Here is a 19,186-nt window from a genome sequence, read left to right as displayed (position 1 = left end):
CTCTCCTCTCCTCTCCTCTCCCTCTCCCTCTCCCTCTCCCTCTCCTTTCTCTCTCCACAATCTTACTACATAGTTTAGGCCAGCCTGACGCTTGCCATGTAGACCAGGCTGGCCTCAAATTTGTGGCAATCCTCTTGCTTTTATCTCCTCAGTTTTGGGATTAGAGATATATACTATGTCTTTTTTATTTCTTAGACTTTGAACGTACACTGCCCTGCACTGTTTATGTAGTGCCAGAGATCAGCTTCGAGTAAGCTAGGCATGTACTATACCAACTGAAAAACACCCAGCACTCATTCCTATGTAACCTAGCCTGGCTTCCAAGTCATAGTGACCCCCTCCCACACCTCACCCTCTTGATTATTGAGTTTGTAGACATTTACCACCACACCTAGGTCTCATTTCTTATAGACTTTACTCTATCCAGCCTCTGTGGACATGGCAAAACCTGTCAGAGGCCTTCTTGGAGCAATGGTGAGGGAATGGATGTCACTCTTCCTTAGTCAAAGCAAGCAGCCAAGGTGAGGGAAGTTGACAAAAGGATGCAGGGGTTGGGGGGGAGCTAAGATAGGGTAAAAACAAGCACCCATGCTCCCCACCTTGCCCTTGCACCAGAATGGATTCTGGCTAGTACCAGGGTCCATCCCTCCCTAATGGCCAGGATCCAGCAGAACCATCCTGATTGGCTCCTATCACCTATCACTGCCTGGTAGCCAGTGCCACATCCGAATCCCAAGAGCAGGAGGAGATCGGGAAGGAGGCCAGTGAGGTTCCCATGATATCTGATGGCCGCCCACCCTGGCAGTCTCCCTTGGGGCCGGCACGAATGGGCAGTGTGTACTACCTTCCTGTTTTGGCTTCCCCAGGACACGGAGCACCTCTGCCTGGGTAGGATTCTGACCCAGAGCACGCAGGACATCTCCACACTGCCCGTATGTGATCTTCATCTCGCCCTTGGGTGTGCGGTCGAACAGCAGGAAGGCCTCCTTGAACTCTGTGGGAAAGGACAGTGTACTCTGGATGCCCCCCAAGGGATCCCACCCACTCCATTGGATCAGAGATCCCTGGTCCACCCCTACCCTCATCTCAGGACCCTGCTCACCTTCAATCTGTTCAGGCGTGAACTCGATCTGCAAGGAAGACCAAAGACCAAGTAACTACGGGTCACTGTGGTAGCCTGGCTCTCGGATCCGTGGTTGGGTCACCCAGTTCTCATGAGAGCATCACAGCCTCTACCACCCAGGACCTCATGCTGTCTACTTAGCTGCTGCTGCTGTTGCTGCAAACACACGCACACACACACACACACACACACACACACACACACACACACCTGTCCACCCTAAAGGCTTTGGGTCTGTCTGTGTGTAATCAGTTTGCAGTACCAGGCAGACCACAGCAGAAGGGGGTGGGAACAAAGGCCCTATCCCCAGTGGACCTCCCCTGACCCCCTGGCTCTAGATGGATATGCTCAATGTCACAGGCCTGGCCAAGCTCACTTTGAAGGGAGGAGCAAGCATACAGCTTCAGGCCAGAGGCTGTGTCAGCACCAAAGCATGTCTGTGGGTAATCAAGTACGAATTCTTGTGCACATATGTGTGTCCCTCCCTCACAGACCCCCTTGGGGCCCTTAAGGCTGGACACTAATCCACAAAGCCCTGCCTGTACCTGCCTTTCCCATTCAGCCTGTGGCCCCAAGGTAGCTCCCACACTCCTGAATAGCAAGGAGATGGGGCTACATCGCATTCTGAGGCCACAATGGGGCCACCCTGAGGTCAGGAGGCCTCATGGGACCCAGTAGCCCCCTCCTCACCTGATTCCAGTCTATTTTTAATCACTGCAGTCACTGTCTCCAAAGTCAAGGTCACACCAGGGAAAGTAGCTGGGGGAAGAGGGTATGACTGGTGCCTGAGAGCCCCTCCGACCTCCATAGTGCGGAGTGTGCAGCAGGACACCCCATTCCTGCCATCTGCTGTGAGTAGCCTTCCATTTTGAGGCTCAACCCAGTATTGAGAGAAATACTTCATTCTTGGCTTCTAGGGAGTGCTCCGTGGGAAAACCTGGGGAGGCAGGGCTCCCTGGCTTCTCTGGCAAAGGCTCTCAGCCCTTCTGTGCTTGCTGGGAAGAAGGGCAGGGGAAAAGGGCTTCTTCAACCCCTGCCCTCTTTTGAGGCATACGTTTGTGCCAACCTAAGCCTAGTGAGATTGAGCAATGCCAACATAGGTCCCAAGGTAGTTGGAGCTAGCTCTACAAGGACCCCTCGGGACTCAAGTCTGGGGCTTGGGGTGACAAAGGAGCAGAAAACCAACTCTGTGGTACAGCTGTCTTGCAAGTGGGAGGCTTAGAGTCCCATTTCACAGATGAGGAAACTAAGGATTAGAGTAACTAAGGTGAAGCTGAGCCGGGATAGGAACTGGACAATCATGGGCAGGTACTTCTGGGAAGGACTTACTTAGGGAGCCGAGGCTCCCTAAGAATGGTTCAGGGGCTAAGTGTGGCAGGGCACACCTTTAATCTCTGCACTTGGGAGGTGGAGGCAGGCAGATCTGTATGAGTTTAAGGCCAGCCTGGTCTACCATGTGAGCTTCAGAACAGCCAGGAAAAAAGAGAGAGAGAGAGAGAGAGAGAGAGAGAGAGAGAGAGAGAGAGAGAAAGGAAGGAAGGAAGGAAGGAAGGAAGGAAGGAAGGAAGGAAGGAAGGAAGAGAGAAAAGGAAAAAATGAAAAGGGAAAGGGGGAGGAGAACTGTGGTCAGGACATAAAATAAATAAAATATGTAAAATTAAAATTTTTTAAAAAAAGAATGACTCAGGGCTCAGTGGATCCATGTGGGTGGAGAGGACTCCACAGACCCCTCAGGGGACAGCCAGAGTAGCAGTGGCCTCTGGCCATCTGAGAACAGGACACAGGCTGCGTGCTGCTATGCGGATGCCACAGGTGGCGGGCATGGCTCTTCCTCCCAGTTTAGACTCTGGGGAGGACTGCCGGGCCAGGAAAGGCTCCTGGTGCTGCCTGGTCGTGCTCAACAACCAGCTTCCTGCATGACTTTCAGAGAGAGCCTCCCTCTCCTGCCCGTTCCTCCATTTTCCCAGCTGAACATGACGTTCAGGAGGGCTCTGCCAGCTCTGGGCTTGGTGATCTTGACAGGGATGTCACTCAGCCTGGCAAGGCCCTGATTTCGCTTACATCCACCTAAGGATGTTTGCTATGGACTTGGGAACCCCCACAGCCAGAGAAGGAAGTGCCCTAAAGACTCAGGGACGGTTGGCTCCAGGAGTCCCTAAAGATATAAAATCCAGAGAGAGCAAAGGGGGTCGGTTTTCAAAATCACCAAAGAGCATTTCGTGGTCCAGACTCTACTCTCAGAGTACATCAGCAGCCTCAGGGGAGTCTCGCAGGCTATCTGACCACCCTCCCTCCTCCTGTGGTCCTGCAGATGTCTGAAACAAACAGGTACTGCCTAACCTCTGTACAGAAACTGCCAGCTTCAGCTCGGGTCCAGGGCCTTACCTTCCATGGTAGGTTCCACTCTGAGACCTGTTCAATGGCTCTGTGCCTTCTACACCCCAGCTCCCACGCTCACCTTAATCTTGGAGGCATCAAAGTCTGCTTCCTTGGGGCGCTCGGGCTCCGGTGCAGCTGCAGGTGCAGCTGCAGGTGCAGCCGCGGGGGCTGGAGCTGCTTTGGGGGCAGCCGCTTTGGCATCATCCTTCTTGGGCTCTGGCTTTTTGGGAGCCATTGGAGCTGTAATCACAGAGAGGAAGGAAGAAGGAAAGGAGAAGAGAGTAAGATAGGTGAGTCCTACTACCACCCTGGGCTTTATCCTGCTCATATACCTCATGACCCCAGCCCCACCCCTACCATGCACAATAGGGACAGGGCCATAAAAGGGCATTGGCTCTGCTCAAGGGGCTATTTTGGGTCCTGGAGAGGGCATTGTTCAAGCCCAGGAATGGGTGGGGGAGGGGAGTGTGCTCCATTCCCCCAGTCACCTGTTGGGGAGAGGGAGGGAGAGGGAGACAGAGGCCTCCGCTCAGCCTGTGCTCTGAGCACAAAGACACAGACCGACAGACAGATGGACAGACAGAGACACACACGTGGAGCGACTCTTCTGCACAATAAATTTGGGCAGGTAAAGGTTAGAGAAGTGTGTACCACATGCTATGCACCATAGTAGGGGCTGGAATGACCAAAGGGTCGTTCTTGAATAACTTTGCACCTGGGTGGCCCAGGTCCCCTGATCAAGAGCAAGGGGCTGTGTCGAGTCACCTTTTCAGGTAGGGGGCCCCTGGCTGTGTGCATGGTGGGAGGTCTCTGGACATTTGTATGCGTTGTCTGGTGTCTCTGTTCAGGGCCTGTCAGTGCCCCAGCTGGGTCTAGGGGAAGAGGCTGTCGTGTGTCTTGTCTCTGTGTACCCCTTTGCAGTTGTTCACATTCATGTATGTCTGTGTGGGTCTGAGTGAGTGTCTGTGTATTTATGTCTGGGTGTTTGTATGCACTAGTGTATGAGTGTCTGGATACAGCAGGCAGCTGCAGTCCACTTACAGGGTCCCAGGGTCTCCAGGAACACCCCAAGCACACGTGGCACTCCCTCGAGGACTGTCCTCCAGACTAGTTCAACAGCTCCTTTTACAAAACTCCTAAGACCAGTGTCTCAGGCTTCACACACCCACACTCGTGCACACACACACACACACACGTGTGTGCACACACACATACACACACACTGGCTTCTCTCCACCCCTCCATGTGATGTCCAGTCTCTATCTTCCCCTGCACACTCCAGGGTCCAGCCTCTTGCTCACCCCTAGAACTCATTGCACCCTCCGTCCCTTCCTGCTCACCCCTCCATTTGCCCTCTCTGAAGTCTTCCCCTGCTACTCCTGTTATCCCACGTTTCCTTCTGCTCCAGGGGATCCTGCATCTCTGAGGAACCCCAAAGTGCTGGATAGGTTTGCCCCTAGGCTCCGATCTAAGGCTCTCACTCCAGTTCCTACCCCTCAATGTCTACTCCTAAGGTTCACCACCACCCAGGGAGCAAGCAACAGTGTCCAGCCCCTGGAATCACTTCCCTTGGTCCCTGCCCTTGGCAGATGGCTATGACATAGCACAGCCTGGCTGGGCCACCATTTGGAGCAATGGAGAGACTGAGGTGGCATTAGGCCCTTCCAGCTCAAACGCAGTGTGAGGACATCTTGCAAGCACATTGGGTTCTGTTCCTGCCTAGCGTCTGTGCCTTGGGGGAGGGGACGGGGGGAGAAGGGGTGTTCCTAGTTATTTTTAAGTGCCTGAAGCCTTTGATAGAGACTTCAGAGACAGTGCCTCCCACCCTAAGTCCCAAGGGACTTCTCAGGCATGAAAAGAGGCATAACTCAAGCTGAGACAAAGTATCAAGGCCTCAACCTGGGGCACCCCGCCATCTCCCTCCTGGATCCTGGCTTGCTTCATCTTGTCACTCAGCCTTCCCATGAAGGGATAGCAGTCCAGGGATGAGTCTCCATCCCTGGCTGGAACACATTCCTCCCTTCATCTGGAGGGCAGAACACCCCACATCTGGAAATCTGACAACATCCGGGGCTGGGGAGGAGAGAGGGGGGGGGACAAGTTTTTCACTTTTCTTCCAGATGTTTGGCAAGAGTATTGAGAAAGAGAAAAGTGGGGGAGGGGTCTGCAGAGACATCAGAAATACCACAAAGGAAAGACAGCCAAGGGAGACATAGAGAGAAAGACCTCTGTACAGCCCAACCATCCGGACCTGCTGACCCTTGGCACCCCTTGACACAGCAGACTCTAGCTAACGGCATCGTCTCTCACTTACCAGGGTAAAACTGAGGCCCAGGGCCAAGGATGTACATGCGGGATAAACCAGACTTCCAGCCCCACTTCCTTTACCCTAATGCTGTTACCCCTTGGAAAGCAGTTTAAATGGTAAAAGTGCATAGCAGGTCCATCCTGGTCTAGTCTGTGATCTATAGTATAAGGCTCATGTAGTCAGAGCCTCACGGTACGATCTTCCCCTCCCTGGGTTGGGCAGTGGTGTCTTGATCCAGTGCCACCACACATAGGACAGCTCTGGTCATGTAGAGAATGCACTAGAGCCTCTTCCTTCCTCACCAGGGCTCAGATGAGGGCTAAGGCTAGCCTCTGCTTCAACTCTGACTCTCAGCTTGCCCTGGTGGGTCCTGGAGTAGCAGGGCCTAAGCTTACCCACAAGAGTACCTTCCACCCTATGACAGGTACCCAGCACCCAGCAGGGCCTCTTCCAACCCCTTCCAAGGCCAGCTTCACTATAGCTGAGAATAGTGGGATTGGTTGGCAAAACCACGGCGAGCAGATGGACAGGTCCAAGCTGTTGCTTTAGGCCCCCCAGAAAGGACAGCTGAGCAGACAGGATTCTGGCAGGACCTGAGGGGCTTGAAGAACCATAGTGTGGGAGTCTGAATCTCCAACCCCCGTGGTCCCCCAGTTCTGATGGCTGAGCTATGGCCCAGCAACTTGAAAAAAAATCACAAGCCAGGGTACCACAGTCCTGGGCTGAGAAAGGCAGCTCCCATATTTCGCTTTGCTGCCAGGCCCTGACTTCTGAGAAGCCTGTGGACCTGGGCAGGAAAGTCTGGGATGCTGTGGCCTCCTTTTAGACCCTCCTCAATTCCTGACACCAGGATGCTTCCTCTCCCTGGTGGCTCAGTTTAGGATGCTGGCAACAGTTAGCTTCAGTTCACGTACACCGCCAACCCCCCAAACCTTCATCTCAGATGTCAACCCCATTGAGAGTCTTCCTTAAGACTCCCCTGCTCCCTCTTCCTGTATCTCCAACCCCATCCCTGTTCGCCTTAGCATCTGACTGTCTACAGGTGTGGCCCCCACTTCCAGAGCATCAGCTGACACAGCAGGGCCTTTCTTCCACTGTTCCTTGTTGCCAGAGCCTGGTACACAGCAGGCCCTCAATAAATATTAAATGAACCAGTGTCTCAAATTTCTGAGTGTACTCACCTCTCAAAGGGTATTAACCCCCCCCACACACACACACACAGCTATGTATGATATATGGTGAAGTATAACACACACACACACACAGAGCTATGTATGATATATGGTGAGATATACCTGTAATCACAACATCAAGGAGTCAGAGGTAGGACACAAGTGAATTTGAAGCCAGCATAGAATACACAAGACCTATAAAGATCTGATATGGTGGTGCATATTTTAATCCCAGCACATGGGAGGCAGAGGCAAGTAGGTCTCTGATTTTGAAGTTAGGCTCTTCTACAGAGAGAGTGCCAAGACAGCCCGGACTATACAAAGAAACCCTATCTTTAAAAACAAACAAGCAAGTAAATAAATGGCCAGAGGCTTGGTAGTTAAGAACACTTGCAGAGGCCTCCAGTTCAACCCCTAGCACATCGCCTCTGCCTATAACCCCAGCTCTAGAGGACCTGAACTCTTTTGTCCTCCACGGGTAACCATACATGTGGCACACTCTCATGCAGACACACACATAAATAAAAATAAGTAGAAAAGGAAAAACCTGCTAAGCTCGGAGGGGCTTCCTGACCGCCTACAGAGCTCCCTCCCCCAGGACGGTATGAAGCCAACAGTCCTCAGACCCACCATCTACTTCCTGTGTCCTTCCTCTTCCAGGGCCCAACTCAATTCAGACCTGCTGCTCAGGTTCCTCACTCTCTAGCTACTAGTTGAACCCCCTATCACAGCCTAAAGAGGGGTAAGTCTGCCCTGCACAGGGTGCACATACAGACTGACCAGTGATGACTGACCAGCAGGGGGCATAGAAGGGATGGGAACTGCCAGCCTTTGGTCCCCAAACTCAAACTCTAGACTCCTAACCTACACCCTAAAGCTGAAACCTGGAAGCCTAAACCCAAACCAGAGACCAAGTGTTCCAAGTCTGAACCCAGACCCCAAAGACCACCACACCTAGGACCCAGGCCCAGGTCTTGGGACTCACACCCTGAATCCAGACTTGAAAACCTAGAATGCCAAACCTAGCCCTTTAAACCCAGGTGCTAAGACCCAGAACTTAGACTTCTAAAGCTACATTTGAGATCCAGGATCCAAGACTCGGGATTTTAAACTCAAGTCCTCGCCTCAGGACAGGCTGACGATGGATTTCCACGTGGACACTGCCTGCTGAATAGAGTGGACAAAACAGGCTACGGGGAGGGTGAACCCTTGGCAGTCCCTGATGGGTGCTTGGCAGACCTCCCTGCCAATGTTTAGAGGGCAGAGGAATGCCTGTATGCTATCAGAGCCAATATGGGTAGCTGAGAGTACGATGGCCATATGGGAAAGATGGGTCCCTTGGGCCCAAGAGCAAGAGGCAGGGAAAGAGGGTCAGGCTTCCCACGTGTCCTTGTCCCCCAGCCGCAGGCTCCACAGGCAGTCCTGGCCCACTCGGGTCCGCCCCTCCTGGCTTGCAGCCTCTGGGCTGGGATGCAGGCCCACACTTCCCGGAGGAGTCGAGAACGGGGCCTGGGCCAGACCCAGAGCCTTAGAAGTAGGTCAAATGTTGCTGTGCAGCAGGTCCTGGGGACCCTGTCATGGCCCCAGCAGGTCCATGGGCTGTAGCTCATTTACCACAGCACATGTGTGTGACCAAGTTGTAAACTTATAACTATTATGTTGAGTCCCCATGAACACAGACCCTTCCTTACTGGGGTCCCTGGGTCCTGCCTCAGTTGTACTGATGCAGGATCTGTGGCCCTAGGAACTGCCCAGTAGCTGGCTAGAGGGGTCAAAGGGTAGTCAAAAGAACTGAGAAAGCAAATGAGTGTAGGAATATCTGAACCATCCTATGGGCTTCGGTGAGAGTCTGACTCCAAGGAGAACTTCCCAGCAAGGCTGATCAGCCACCAACAGGATGTGGCCTGCTTCCCAAGGCACAACCCCAGGCCTGGAAAATGGAAAACAGTGCCTACGGGAGAGACAGAAGGCTCTCCATGCTCTTGTGAGCCAATCTGGTCTCTATTCCTCCTGGACTCAGTTTCCCCACCTAACCAATGGATGATGGTAAGGCAAGATGGTGGTGGGTTCTGAGGGCCATGTCTGCTCTGAGCCCTGGCCCATCCTTGCCACCACACACAGACAACTCTGTCCTCGGGCAGGCCAAACACAACTCCCAGGCCCCTCCCTTTTGCCCACTGTGCTGACAGGGACCAGATGCTCCAGCCTTGTGGTTCTAGGGGTGGGGGTGGTAGGGCTCAGTGGGCTGGCAGGCAAGCCCTGGGTTTGGCCCAGGGACCTATAATCAGCTCCTGCCCCTCTGATCCTAGCCCAGGACTGACGCTTTGGGGCTGTGGTGTCCTGGCCGGCTGTGGCCATGGCCGCTATATTTGGGAGCCTAATTCAGCATGAAGGAGGAGGTAGCAGGCCAGAGCCTCCAGGGTCTAGGGCCTCACGGGGGACAGTGTGGGGACAGTAATGTCCAGGCTTGGTCCATTATGGAAGGAAGGCACACCCCTGTTTTCAGAAGATGAACTGGTCTCATGAGTCTGGCTTGCGGGGGACCTCAATTCTGCCCGTCACAGTTCACCCAAGAAAGGACACAGAAGACGTGTCTGAAATAGGAATACAAGCTGGGGCTATGTAGTCTAAGAGACTGAGAAGGGGTTGGGAGCTTTCAAGGATGAGTGAAGGGCAGGGACGGTGGCTCAGAGGATAAAGTGTTTGCTGTGTGACCATGAGGACCTGAGTTCAGATCTCTAGAGTCCACAGAAAGTCTGGATGCAGTGATCCCAGGGTCTCTATTGAGAGATAGAAGACACAGACGGCCTGGAAACCAGAGGACTGGCCAGCCTGGGGTGCACCAAAACAAGCAATAGGAGACCCTGCCTCAAACAAGATGGAAGGCCAGGACCAACACCAAAGGTTGCCTTCTGACTTCCACACATGTGCCATGGGGTATGTGGTACACGCACCCACATTCCATTCATGAACAGCATAAGCACGCGTGCACGCACGCACACACACACACAAACACTCAAGCGCGTACAAATATGTATGTGTATGGGTGTTTTGCCTGAATGTATGTCTGTGTACCACATGCATGCCTGATGCCCACAGAGGCCAGAAGATAGCATTGGATCCTCTGAGACCGCAGTTACAGATGGTTGTGAGCCACCATGTTTGGGTGCTGGGAATTGAATACCTGGTCCTCTGGAAGACCAGCCAGTGCTCTTAACTGCTGAGCCATCTTTCCGATTGTCTGCAACCTTTATTATTAACCTAATTATTATTTTATTATCATTATTTGGGGGTGAGCAGGAGCAAAGCCCGTAATGAGCGAGGCTTGGGGGAGAGGCACATGGCACCGAAGATGAGGTGTCAACATGCTGGTTAAGGAAGTACAGAAAATGGCCCTGAGGTACCCCCCGAGCTCTGGTTCCCTCAGCCTGTCTGCTGGTGTAGCTTCTGGACAGGGCCCTGCCCCTCTCCCCAGCATGGCCTGTGACCGCCCTGAACTGCTTTGACATTCCCTGCCATCTCGCCAAACCCTGTTCCCTCCCACCAGCAGTCTCCCAAAGAGCAAATATTTATTGTCCTTGGAAGAAAAAAAAAAAAAAAAACAAGTATTAGAAGAAGAATCCCCTTTTAGGATCCTTGGAAGAAGGAAAAAAAAAGTGATTCCCTTTTAGGATCAGGGTCTGGGAGCTGCTATATTTGAGGTTTGCAAGGGCTCAGCAGTGGCCTGAGATGACCAGAAACCCCCTGGAAAGGATGAGGGAGGGAGAAAGAGATGTCAGTGCAAGCTGGTCTTGGAGAAGTAGCTGGTGGCTGCCCGGCACTGCTGTGCTGGGGTATTGCCCAGCTCCTGATCCAAGACCTCACTCTTCCCTCCACTTGCCTCTATTTCCCCATGTCTTTCCCAGAGCAGGAGTGAATGTGTGCACTGGCCTGAGGTGCGGACGTGTGTGACTGCCTGGTCTTTGTGGTTTATGTGAGCATAGCCATGGGCTCGAGGGTGGGGCCACATGTGTGACTGTGTGGAAGTATGTGATCTTATATGCTTATATGTGTCACCAGGCTGTGACCGAGCATGGGTCCTGTGCGTGTGTTTGTCTGTGAGCCTGTTCATCTGTTGGCATGAGTGGGGTGGGGCCATGTGGACACAACCTCCGTTGAATGGCCAATTCAGTCCAAAATGCAAGTAAATTTAGCAGAGGGGAAAAAAAAATGTCAGTCATCCGAGGAGTCTGAATTGACTGGTTGTTTGGCTGGATGGATCAACTGTCTCAGGCAAAACAGGAGTAAGCAGTTCCCTGGGGCCATCATGAAAAATGGCACACAGGACTCCTGACTATGAAATCAAGGCAGAGACAGGAAAATTGAGAGAGACAGAGAGAGACAGAGAGAGAGAGAGAGAGAGAGAGAGAGAGAGAGAGAGAGAGCAAGAGAGCAGATTCAGAAGCAAAAGGTTGCTGAAGTGGGTCAGGGACAAAGAGAGGCTAGATACGCTGTCACATGGACATATGGACACATACACCCAGCGCCAGGGGCCAGGAGTCTCTATTCTCACCTCCTAACCTCAAGCAGCCAGAGTGGACAAGGAGTGGAAATGAGGTAGTGATGTAGGAAGAAAGGACCAGCATGCATTACTGGGACAGGAATGAGGAAGAAGGCAGGGTATGGTCAAGGAGAAGAGCTTGGGATGTCCAAAGCAGAAAGGGGAGAAAAAGCAACAGTGATGATGCTTTTGAAACAAGCATCTCAGGGCTGGAGAAAGGAGCACTGGCTGCTCTTGCAGAGGACCCCGGCTCATTTCCTACCACCTACGTGTGGTGGCTCACAACGGTCATTTATAGCTCCAGTTCCATGGGATTCAACGCCTTCTTCTGTCTTCAAGGGCACCAGGTGCACATGTGTGTGGTGCATAGACATACACATGCAAATAAAACATCTATACACAAAAACAATTTTTAAATTTTTTAAATCTTAAGCTAAGTGTGGTAGTCCACACCTATAATCCCAGTACCCTGGAGATGGAGGCAGGGGTATTAGGTGTTCAAAATCATCCTTAGCAATCTAATGAGCTGTGGCCAGCATGGGCCACATGAGACCCTGCATCCAAAAAAAAAAGCCCAAAAATGCAAAGAGAGACAGAAAGAGAAGGCAGTGTGGGTTGGAAGAGCCTCCCTGTCCCCTTACAAGCCCTTCCTAGCTGTGGTGGCCCCACCAGACCTAGAGCTGTCCCCTCTCTGCCCCACCCAGCACCAGCTGTGCCTCTGCCTCCAGTGGCCACACAAAAACCCTCTGTGGTGCAGGGTGTGGATGTTGCATTAAAAATGGCCCAAGCCCCCAGCCAGGAATAGTTAGGGTTGATTCTGGTACCTGCTTCAGTAACTATTTATATATCTACCCACCCACCCTGTGTGGTTAGGCTGAAATGCAGACACAGGCTCAAACACAGACAGACAGACAGACACACACACACACACACACACACACACACACACACACATGCTTGCATACATGCATGGATGCATGCACACTTGGTATCAGGATGCTAACCTGATACCAAGTAGACATCAATACTCCCCATTCTACCTTTGTGGAATGAATTTGCCTCAATAGTTCAGAACTGAGCTCAGAGGCTGTTCTGTGCAAGTCTCCAGGCTCCTTTATTGGGGCAACTGTCACCAGTTCCAGTTCCATTATACTAACACTGGAGTCAACAGGAACCAACACAAACTAGTGTGTGTGTGTGTGTGTGTGTACTGTATATACTTATTCTGGAACCTTAGTCCCCAGATACTGTCTTGGATATTCCTGTCCATGAATCTTTATACTAAGACTCTCCCACTAGATAGAGGTGTTAACAGGCATAGCCATGCACCCGTGCACACATATCTACAAGCTTTTGCACACACCAGGTGACCACCCTTTGAGCTCACACATATGGAATCAACTCTGATTGTACAAAGGAACAAGAAGGAGGCAGCAGAAGGCCACAGAAACCAGACTGTTCTATTTAGTGTGCTCTGGTACTTCTGAGACACCCCTAGAGCCCCCTCGTGTGTGTGTGTGTGTGTGTGTGTGTGTGTGTGTGTGTCCAGGTGTTCACAACCTTTCCAGTGGCTCATCCCCCACACTGCATCCTTCCGCCACTTTGGAACCTTGCGTGGAAGTCTGTCCACAGAGAGGGAAACAGAGGCCTGAGACAGCAGCTGGACTGGGGAGGTCAGCACCCCCAAGTTCAGGCCTTTGGAGCCACAGCATCTGTGTTGTTTTTGGCATAGCTAGGCCAGATAAGGATGGGGTCAGTGCTTGCCTGCCTCTCATGGGAAAGGACTCTGTGGAAGGTTCCCGACCCATTTGTTTCCCATACCATGGACCCTAGGACAAGCACAGGGCAGGCAAAAGGGAATGAGGGATGATTGGGGGAGGGGAAGTGGGAGGGAGAGACAGACAAGTTGCTGTTGCAATGGCCTTGAGGCTACTACTTCGAGCTAACAGCAGACTCAGAGACTCTCAGATGCTGGGGTCCAGTAAGTGAGCCCCAAGTGCATGACCTGGAAAAAATGGGAAGGGGCAGAGTAAGGCACACAGCTCAGCCCTCTGCTGCAGAGAGCCCCAAGAAGTTTTTCAGTCATCTCTCAGAGCCATAATTCAGGTAGCTAGATGGCTCAAGTATTTGGAGGCAGCATTGGGGACATTAGGAAACAGTGGGGCAGCATCACCCTCATCAAAGCAGATTTGGTGCTGGGTCTGGCTTCAGTGCCAGGGGACTGGACTGCTGGGCCCCTCACTGATTCCCTAAGCCCCTTCCCCTGAGAGTGTTCAGTGGTCACTTCTGCAGTATGGGGATGGGTGTGTGTGTCATCAGCTGTGCTTCTGAGTCCTAAATCCTCTCTTTTCCCCCACTTTGTTAACCTTTGCCCCTATCTGGATTTTAGTGAGAAACAGAGAGCTGGAGCTTAGAGTTCTGTCAACATGGGGACAATGGTTAGGAACAATGGGCCTAGCCCAGGCTGCAGATAAACTGGAAGGGACTGAAGGATGGGTGTACAGCAGGCAACCCTGGACAAAGATCATCTCCCACCCCTGAATAGTGTCTTGCTTTCAGGAGTCCTGGTCTTGTATGATAAGCAGAAGAGATTGTGGTGGGTGTAGCAGGGGATTCTGCGTAGCTTGAGACCCCTCCAAAAGCTACGCCCAATTAGCATGATCACACCCTTCTCCCAGCCTGTAATCATTGTAGATTCAGCTCAGCAAAACACAGAGCAGGGCTGAGATGGATCGGTGCTTAAAAGCACTTGCTGTTCTTGTAGAGGACTAGAGTTGGGTCTCCAGCACCCACATACGACAGACAACTACCTGTAACTGAAACTAAGGGGGCTCTTATGCCCTCTTTGGGCTCCCAAAGGCACCTACATTCATGTAGAAATATACAGACACATCATGACTGTCTCTGCCTCTGTCTCTGTCACTGTCACCTCCATCATCCTCTTCCCAACTCTCAGGTTCAGAGGGAAAGCATGTGACTCTTTCCAGCCCAGTCATCCCATCTCAGGGATAGCTGGGCTAGGACTTGGGTGGGACTTCTCTTCCAATCTGAGGGCTACCAGACTACGGGCTTCCATTTTCACAACTTGCCCCATGGGCCGATCTTGGGCTTTCCGAGGGCCTGCCGTTGGGTAGAGTCAGAGCGAGCACTTCCTAAGTCAGAGACTTGACCTGAGAGGCATAGGAAAGCCTTTCTGAGATCCTGAGATCTGCCTCCTTCTCTTGGAGAAAGTGAGGCTCAGAGGGGAGGCCCCTCCCTAGAGTAACTGAATGAGCCAAGCAGGGTGCGGGAATCCAAAGCTCCAGCCAGTGTCTATGCTGTTCTTGAGGCCAGGGAGATGAGCCTGCCCTGGGGGAGAGGCTGAGACTATAGGCAGGAATATGCTTTACCCTGGAAAGTTTGGATTTATCTCTAGCACCACAAAATAAAACCCCTAGCTAAGAACCAGGAGTTACAGGTCTCACTTTGCTGGGGTTGGGCTGTAAACTCTGGAAGCTTGCTGAGAGGAGGAGACATTGGAGATGTAAGGAGAGGGGAAGGGACAAGTTAAACAGCCTGCAGTAAGAGGCAGAGGCGCAGGGCTCATGGATACATTAAGGACCATGTCTGCTTCCTTCTCAGAGTCTAGAGTGGGAACCCAGTCCAGCACACGTCCTTGCCCCTCACTATTCCCAGGAACCCTTTGTGGCTCTGCTTGACCTAGAAGATTGAGAAGGAGTCATCTTAGGACCAGTTCTGCTCATTGGGCAGGGAACGACTTCTGGGGATCAAGTGTTGGGTATTGCTTGCAGGAATGGCCCAGAGGTCAGAGCTCTAGTCCCCTGCTTCTGTGTCTCCAGTTCTGGTGCAGAAGACAGGGAAGGAAGACAAAGAGTGGGCCAGGGCTGAGGAGGCCACCAACCAGGGTGCATGACTGAGCCGGAAATGGGCTTTTCATCTACACCAGGAGAGGGTGAGGGACCTCAGGAGAAAGACCTTAGCCAGTATCCTGCCTTAGCTGAACACAGTCCTGCTGCTGCTGTCTCCTTTAGCTTTAGGATGATATCTGAGCCATGACTAGCTACTCTCCTGGTATCTGTGATACCTCCTACAAGGGGATTGCCTCCTTTTATCTTCTTTACACACACGCAAACACACACACACACACTAACACACTAACACATACACACACTTTTATAAACTTTCTCGAAGTACTTCTTCTCTCTGGACAGTTCAGCCAATGTCCATGGCGCCTTCCGCTGGCTCTGTGGCTGGGAAGCCAGGCAGACACATCTCTAATTCAGCCATGAATATGTGACCCTGATCCCAGCCCCAGAATATGCCAGTATAATGTCTTTACCCCAGGTAGTGTCCACTGAGGCACTGGGGAATGACAGGAAGCAGTCCCAGAGAGGGCCCAGGAGACCTCAAATGGCCCAGCATGGACAAGGACCACCCACATAAAGGATATCTCAGGCCAGAGAATCAAGATTAAGGTTCCTCACCCAGGTCCAAGTCCCAGTCCCCAGCAAGGACTCAGGGTCTGAGTTCATACCTCCTCCTTCCTTGGCCCCCTCCTCCATTCAAACCACAGTGCCCTGAGGCCTCTGGAACGCGTGCCCAGGACCTCAGTGATATTTTGAGTTTAAGAAAACTTTGCAGTCGGCAGGAGCTCTTAAAGGTTATAAATAGCAACTGCGGGAGCCCATGCCGGGAGAGGCGGAAACACGTGTCAAATACGCCTGGGAGGAGGGTATTCCAAGGCACAGACCCCTACCCCCGCCCTCTCACACATACCCACACACACACTAGGGACCTACCAGCCTCTGGGCATTTTACAGCCACTGGAGCGGGAAGTCACACCCCACCTGGAAGGTGTCTAGGAAGCAAGACCCCTTCTATCCTCTCAGCAGGGTCCTTGGTAGCTGGATAGGTTGCCAGGGACATGTGGGGGCACTGTTGAAAGGAGATCTGGGTGTGAGGTCTCCCCTTCCCCTCTTCCACCACACACACACACACACACACACACACACACACACACACACGCCAAGCTGGGAGCTTACCAGCAGAGAAGCCTACACAGGGCTAAGGGGGCTTTGGTCAGTGTTCACTATAACTCCAATCAACAGCTAGGAGCCCTTTGGACCATGGGGGAGGGGTTATTTTAAAGTCACAAGAGAGCCAGGAAGTCTGTAGTCCTATAAGCCCTAATTCTTTCTATCAAATGCTACTTCTGAGCCTTTCCACTCAGAGGGACCTTAACCAATCCAAATAAAGTGTAATTGGAAGACTGAAGACAGCAGGATGGGGAGTCTAACGGAGGAGCACAGATCGCAGGGCATCGGTCTTTCTATGGTCAGATCCCAGGGATTCTGCATAAAAAACAAAAACAAAATCAAAACAAACAAGCAAACAAAAACTGATGTCCCCTGGCTGGGCAGCTGAGGAAGAGAAGGGGCCTGGACAGGAAGACGCCCTGTCCAGGGTGATAAGGGGTGTAATTTGTCAATGACACAAAACAGGATAGAAGTCTCAACAAGGTCAGTGGTCAGGGACACTCCCATCTCAGGCTTGCCTTAAAGGCAGCCCTCAGGGACCCAATCTAAGATAAAACAGTCATGAAGGCCCCACAGATGCTGAGAGAATAGAAAACCTCCATTAGCACCCTGGATCTTCCCAACTGCCCTCACACAGGACTGGGGTAGGAACTATTACCCCCATGCAAATGCATAAGGAGGGAGGCATGGCCAAGCCTCTACTCGCTGTCTTCAGTCCTGACTCTCTCATATTCTTATATGCCTGCTGGTCCCTAGCGGGTCTGGGGGAGGCAGCCACGCTTGGCATCCAGGCATTCTGAACCTCAGGGAGCCCCAAAGGGTTTATGGGGCTCCCAATGAATGAGAGCCTGTTGAGCGCTGAGGGGGCCCAGCCCAAGTAAACACAGTTGGGTCTGAGCTGCCATTCTCCCTTGCCTACCTACCCAGGACCCAGGACCAAAATACGATTTCCTGTCCCCAGGCTAAGGGCCAGAATCACCCCTCTCAGCCTTAGGCTGGGGCCCACTGGAGGAACACAGACTGGCCTGAATGCCAGAATTTCAGATGCAAAGCTCTGCCTGCATCCAAGATGGATCCCTGGTCACTTTGATTCTCAAACCTTTCATCTGTTAATGGCAGATTGGAAACTGTGGCCATGAATAGGGGTCCAGCTCAGGGGCACACGGACCAAGCAAAACAGGTCCCAGTCCCCTGCCCCATGCAAAGCAAAGACTATCAGGAGAAGAGAGAGATTCCTGGATCAGAGGAACAGGGTGTCAGGGGTTTAATAGGAAATAGGGGAGCCCTCCCTCCTTTGGCTATAACAGCCCACTGGCCTATACAAATGAAACCCAGTACCTCTGTGACCCTGGATACACAATGGTGGATACATACTTGAATAACCCTTGAGTAGCATACCCCAGAATACCTCAGTTTGGGGACAAGATGCCTATTAGAGCTGTTTGTGCTGTTTGTCATGGTCTTGCTGTGCCCTGGACAATACACTTTGTTCTCAGGTCTCAGTTTCCCCTGCCTGGAGACCAGGTACTAACAAGCTTCTTGCTTCCCGTATTAGTTTGTGAGCCAAAGTAGTAGATCGGCAAGCTGGGTGAGGTGGTACTTGCCTATCATCACAGCACTCGGGAGGCTGATGCAGGAAGACTGGTAGTTCAGATTCAGTCTCTCAGACAGAATAACCATTCTGTGCTCACTTATATAATAAGATGGTGCTCACTTACATAATAGCAGCACCCCGAGAGCCAAGGCAAGAAGATCAGGAGTTGAAGGTAGTCTAGGCTACGTATCAAATCCTCAGCCAGTCTGGGCTAGATATCTACAATATCCCTAACTCACAAAAACAGAACAAAAGACATTGAGACCAAATGTATGGAACCCAGAAGGTCTAAGGAGAGGTGACTCCTGGAGTCAAGGGTTCTAGAAATATGCCCTGGTGACAGAAGAGTGGTTTGAGGCAGCCACCTCACATGCCGGGCACTGGAGGCTGAGGTTGGAATGTGCTGAGCAGTGGCTGCTATGTGAATCATTATACCTCCTCAGACCCAGCCAGGGCTTCCAGACATAAACCAGCTCAGACTGGGCTCAGGCAGAAGGGCAGTCTCCATCCAGCCCAGGTCACTGAGTCCTGGGGGACCCTGGAGTGAGGTTTCTAGGATTCTGCATGGTCTCTGTGTTCCTGATTGTTCACATCTTCACCATCAGCATCCACTCTGGGTTCTGTTTGTTCTACAAACTCACAACGAAGGGTCAGCCTGTGTACAGGCCCCTGCCACTGTGCATAAGTAGATCCCAAGTCTGAAAGGTATAGCAATGTGTAGCCAGATGGAAAGGGATTCCTGGCTGCCTTCATACCAGGAGTCACATTCGAGTGGGCAAGCTGTCAGCTAGGGGGGGGGCTGTGAAGAGAAGATTGGAGTGAAAGAGAGTCCCTATGTCTCTCCTAGCCGAGACCTCAGGAATTTTTTGTTTGTTTGTTTGGGGTGTTTTGTTTGATTGGTTGGTTCTTGTTTCTTCTTTATTTTCACTTACTACACACACTCTCCCTCTTCCTCTCCCTGCCCCGTGTGTGTGTGTGTGTGTGTGTGTGTGTGTGTGTGTGTGGTGTGTGTGTGTGAGCCTCAGGAGTCAAAC

At 52.1% G+C, this 19,186-nt stretch overlaps 1 protein-coding gene across 1 annotated transcript in view; it reads right to left on the bottom strand.

The window, feature by feature from the left end:
• Positions 1-3,811, bottom strand: part of Myl3 (myosin light chain 3) — a 6,158-nt gene extending 2,347 nt beyond the window's left edge. The window contains exons 1-3 of the mRNA XM_021172640.2: positions 3,582-3,811; positions 1,103-1,130; positions 845-994 (exon numbers count right to left, since the gene is read on the bottom strand). Coding sequence (XP_021028299.1) covers positions 845-994; positions 1,103-1,130; positions 3,582-3,737 — 334 coding nt within the window. The 5' untranslated portion in view covers positions 3,738-3,811. The remainder of the gene's footprint in view (positions 1-844; positions 995-1,102; positions 1,131-3,581) is intronic.
• Between the last annotated feature and the right edge of the window lie 15,375 nt (positions 3,812-19,186).

The sequence above is a fragment of the Mus caroli genome, chromosome 9, assembly GCF_900094665.2.
Source record: "Mus caroli chromosome 9, CAROLI_EIJ_v1.1, whole genome shotgun sequence".
NCBI classification, from domain to species: domain Eukaryota; kingdom Metazoa; phylum Chordata; class Mammalia; order Rodentia; family Muridae; genus Mus; species Mus caroli.
The sequence above is the reverse complement of the archived record's forward strand: the minus strand, read 5'-3'. Positions and strand labels throughout refer to the sequence as shown.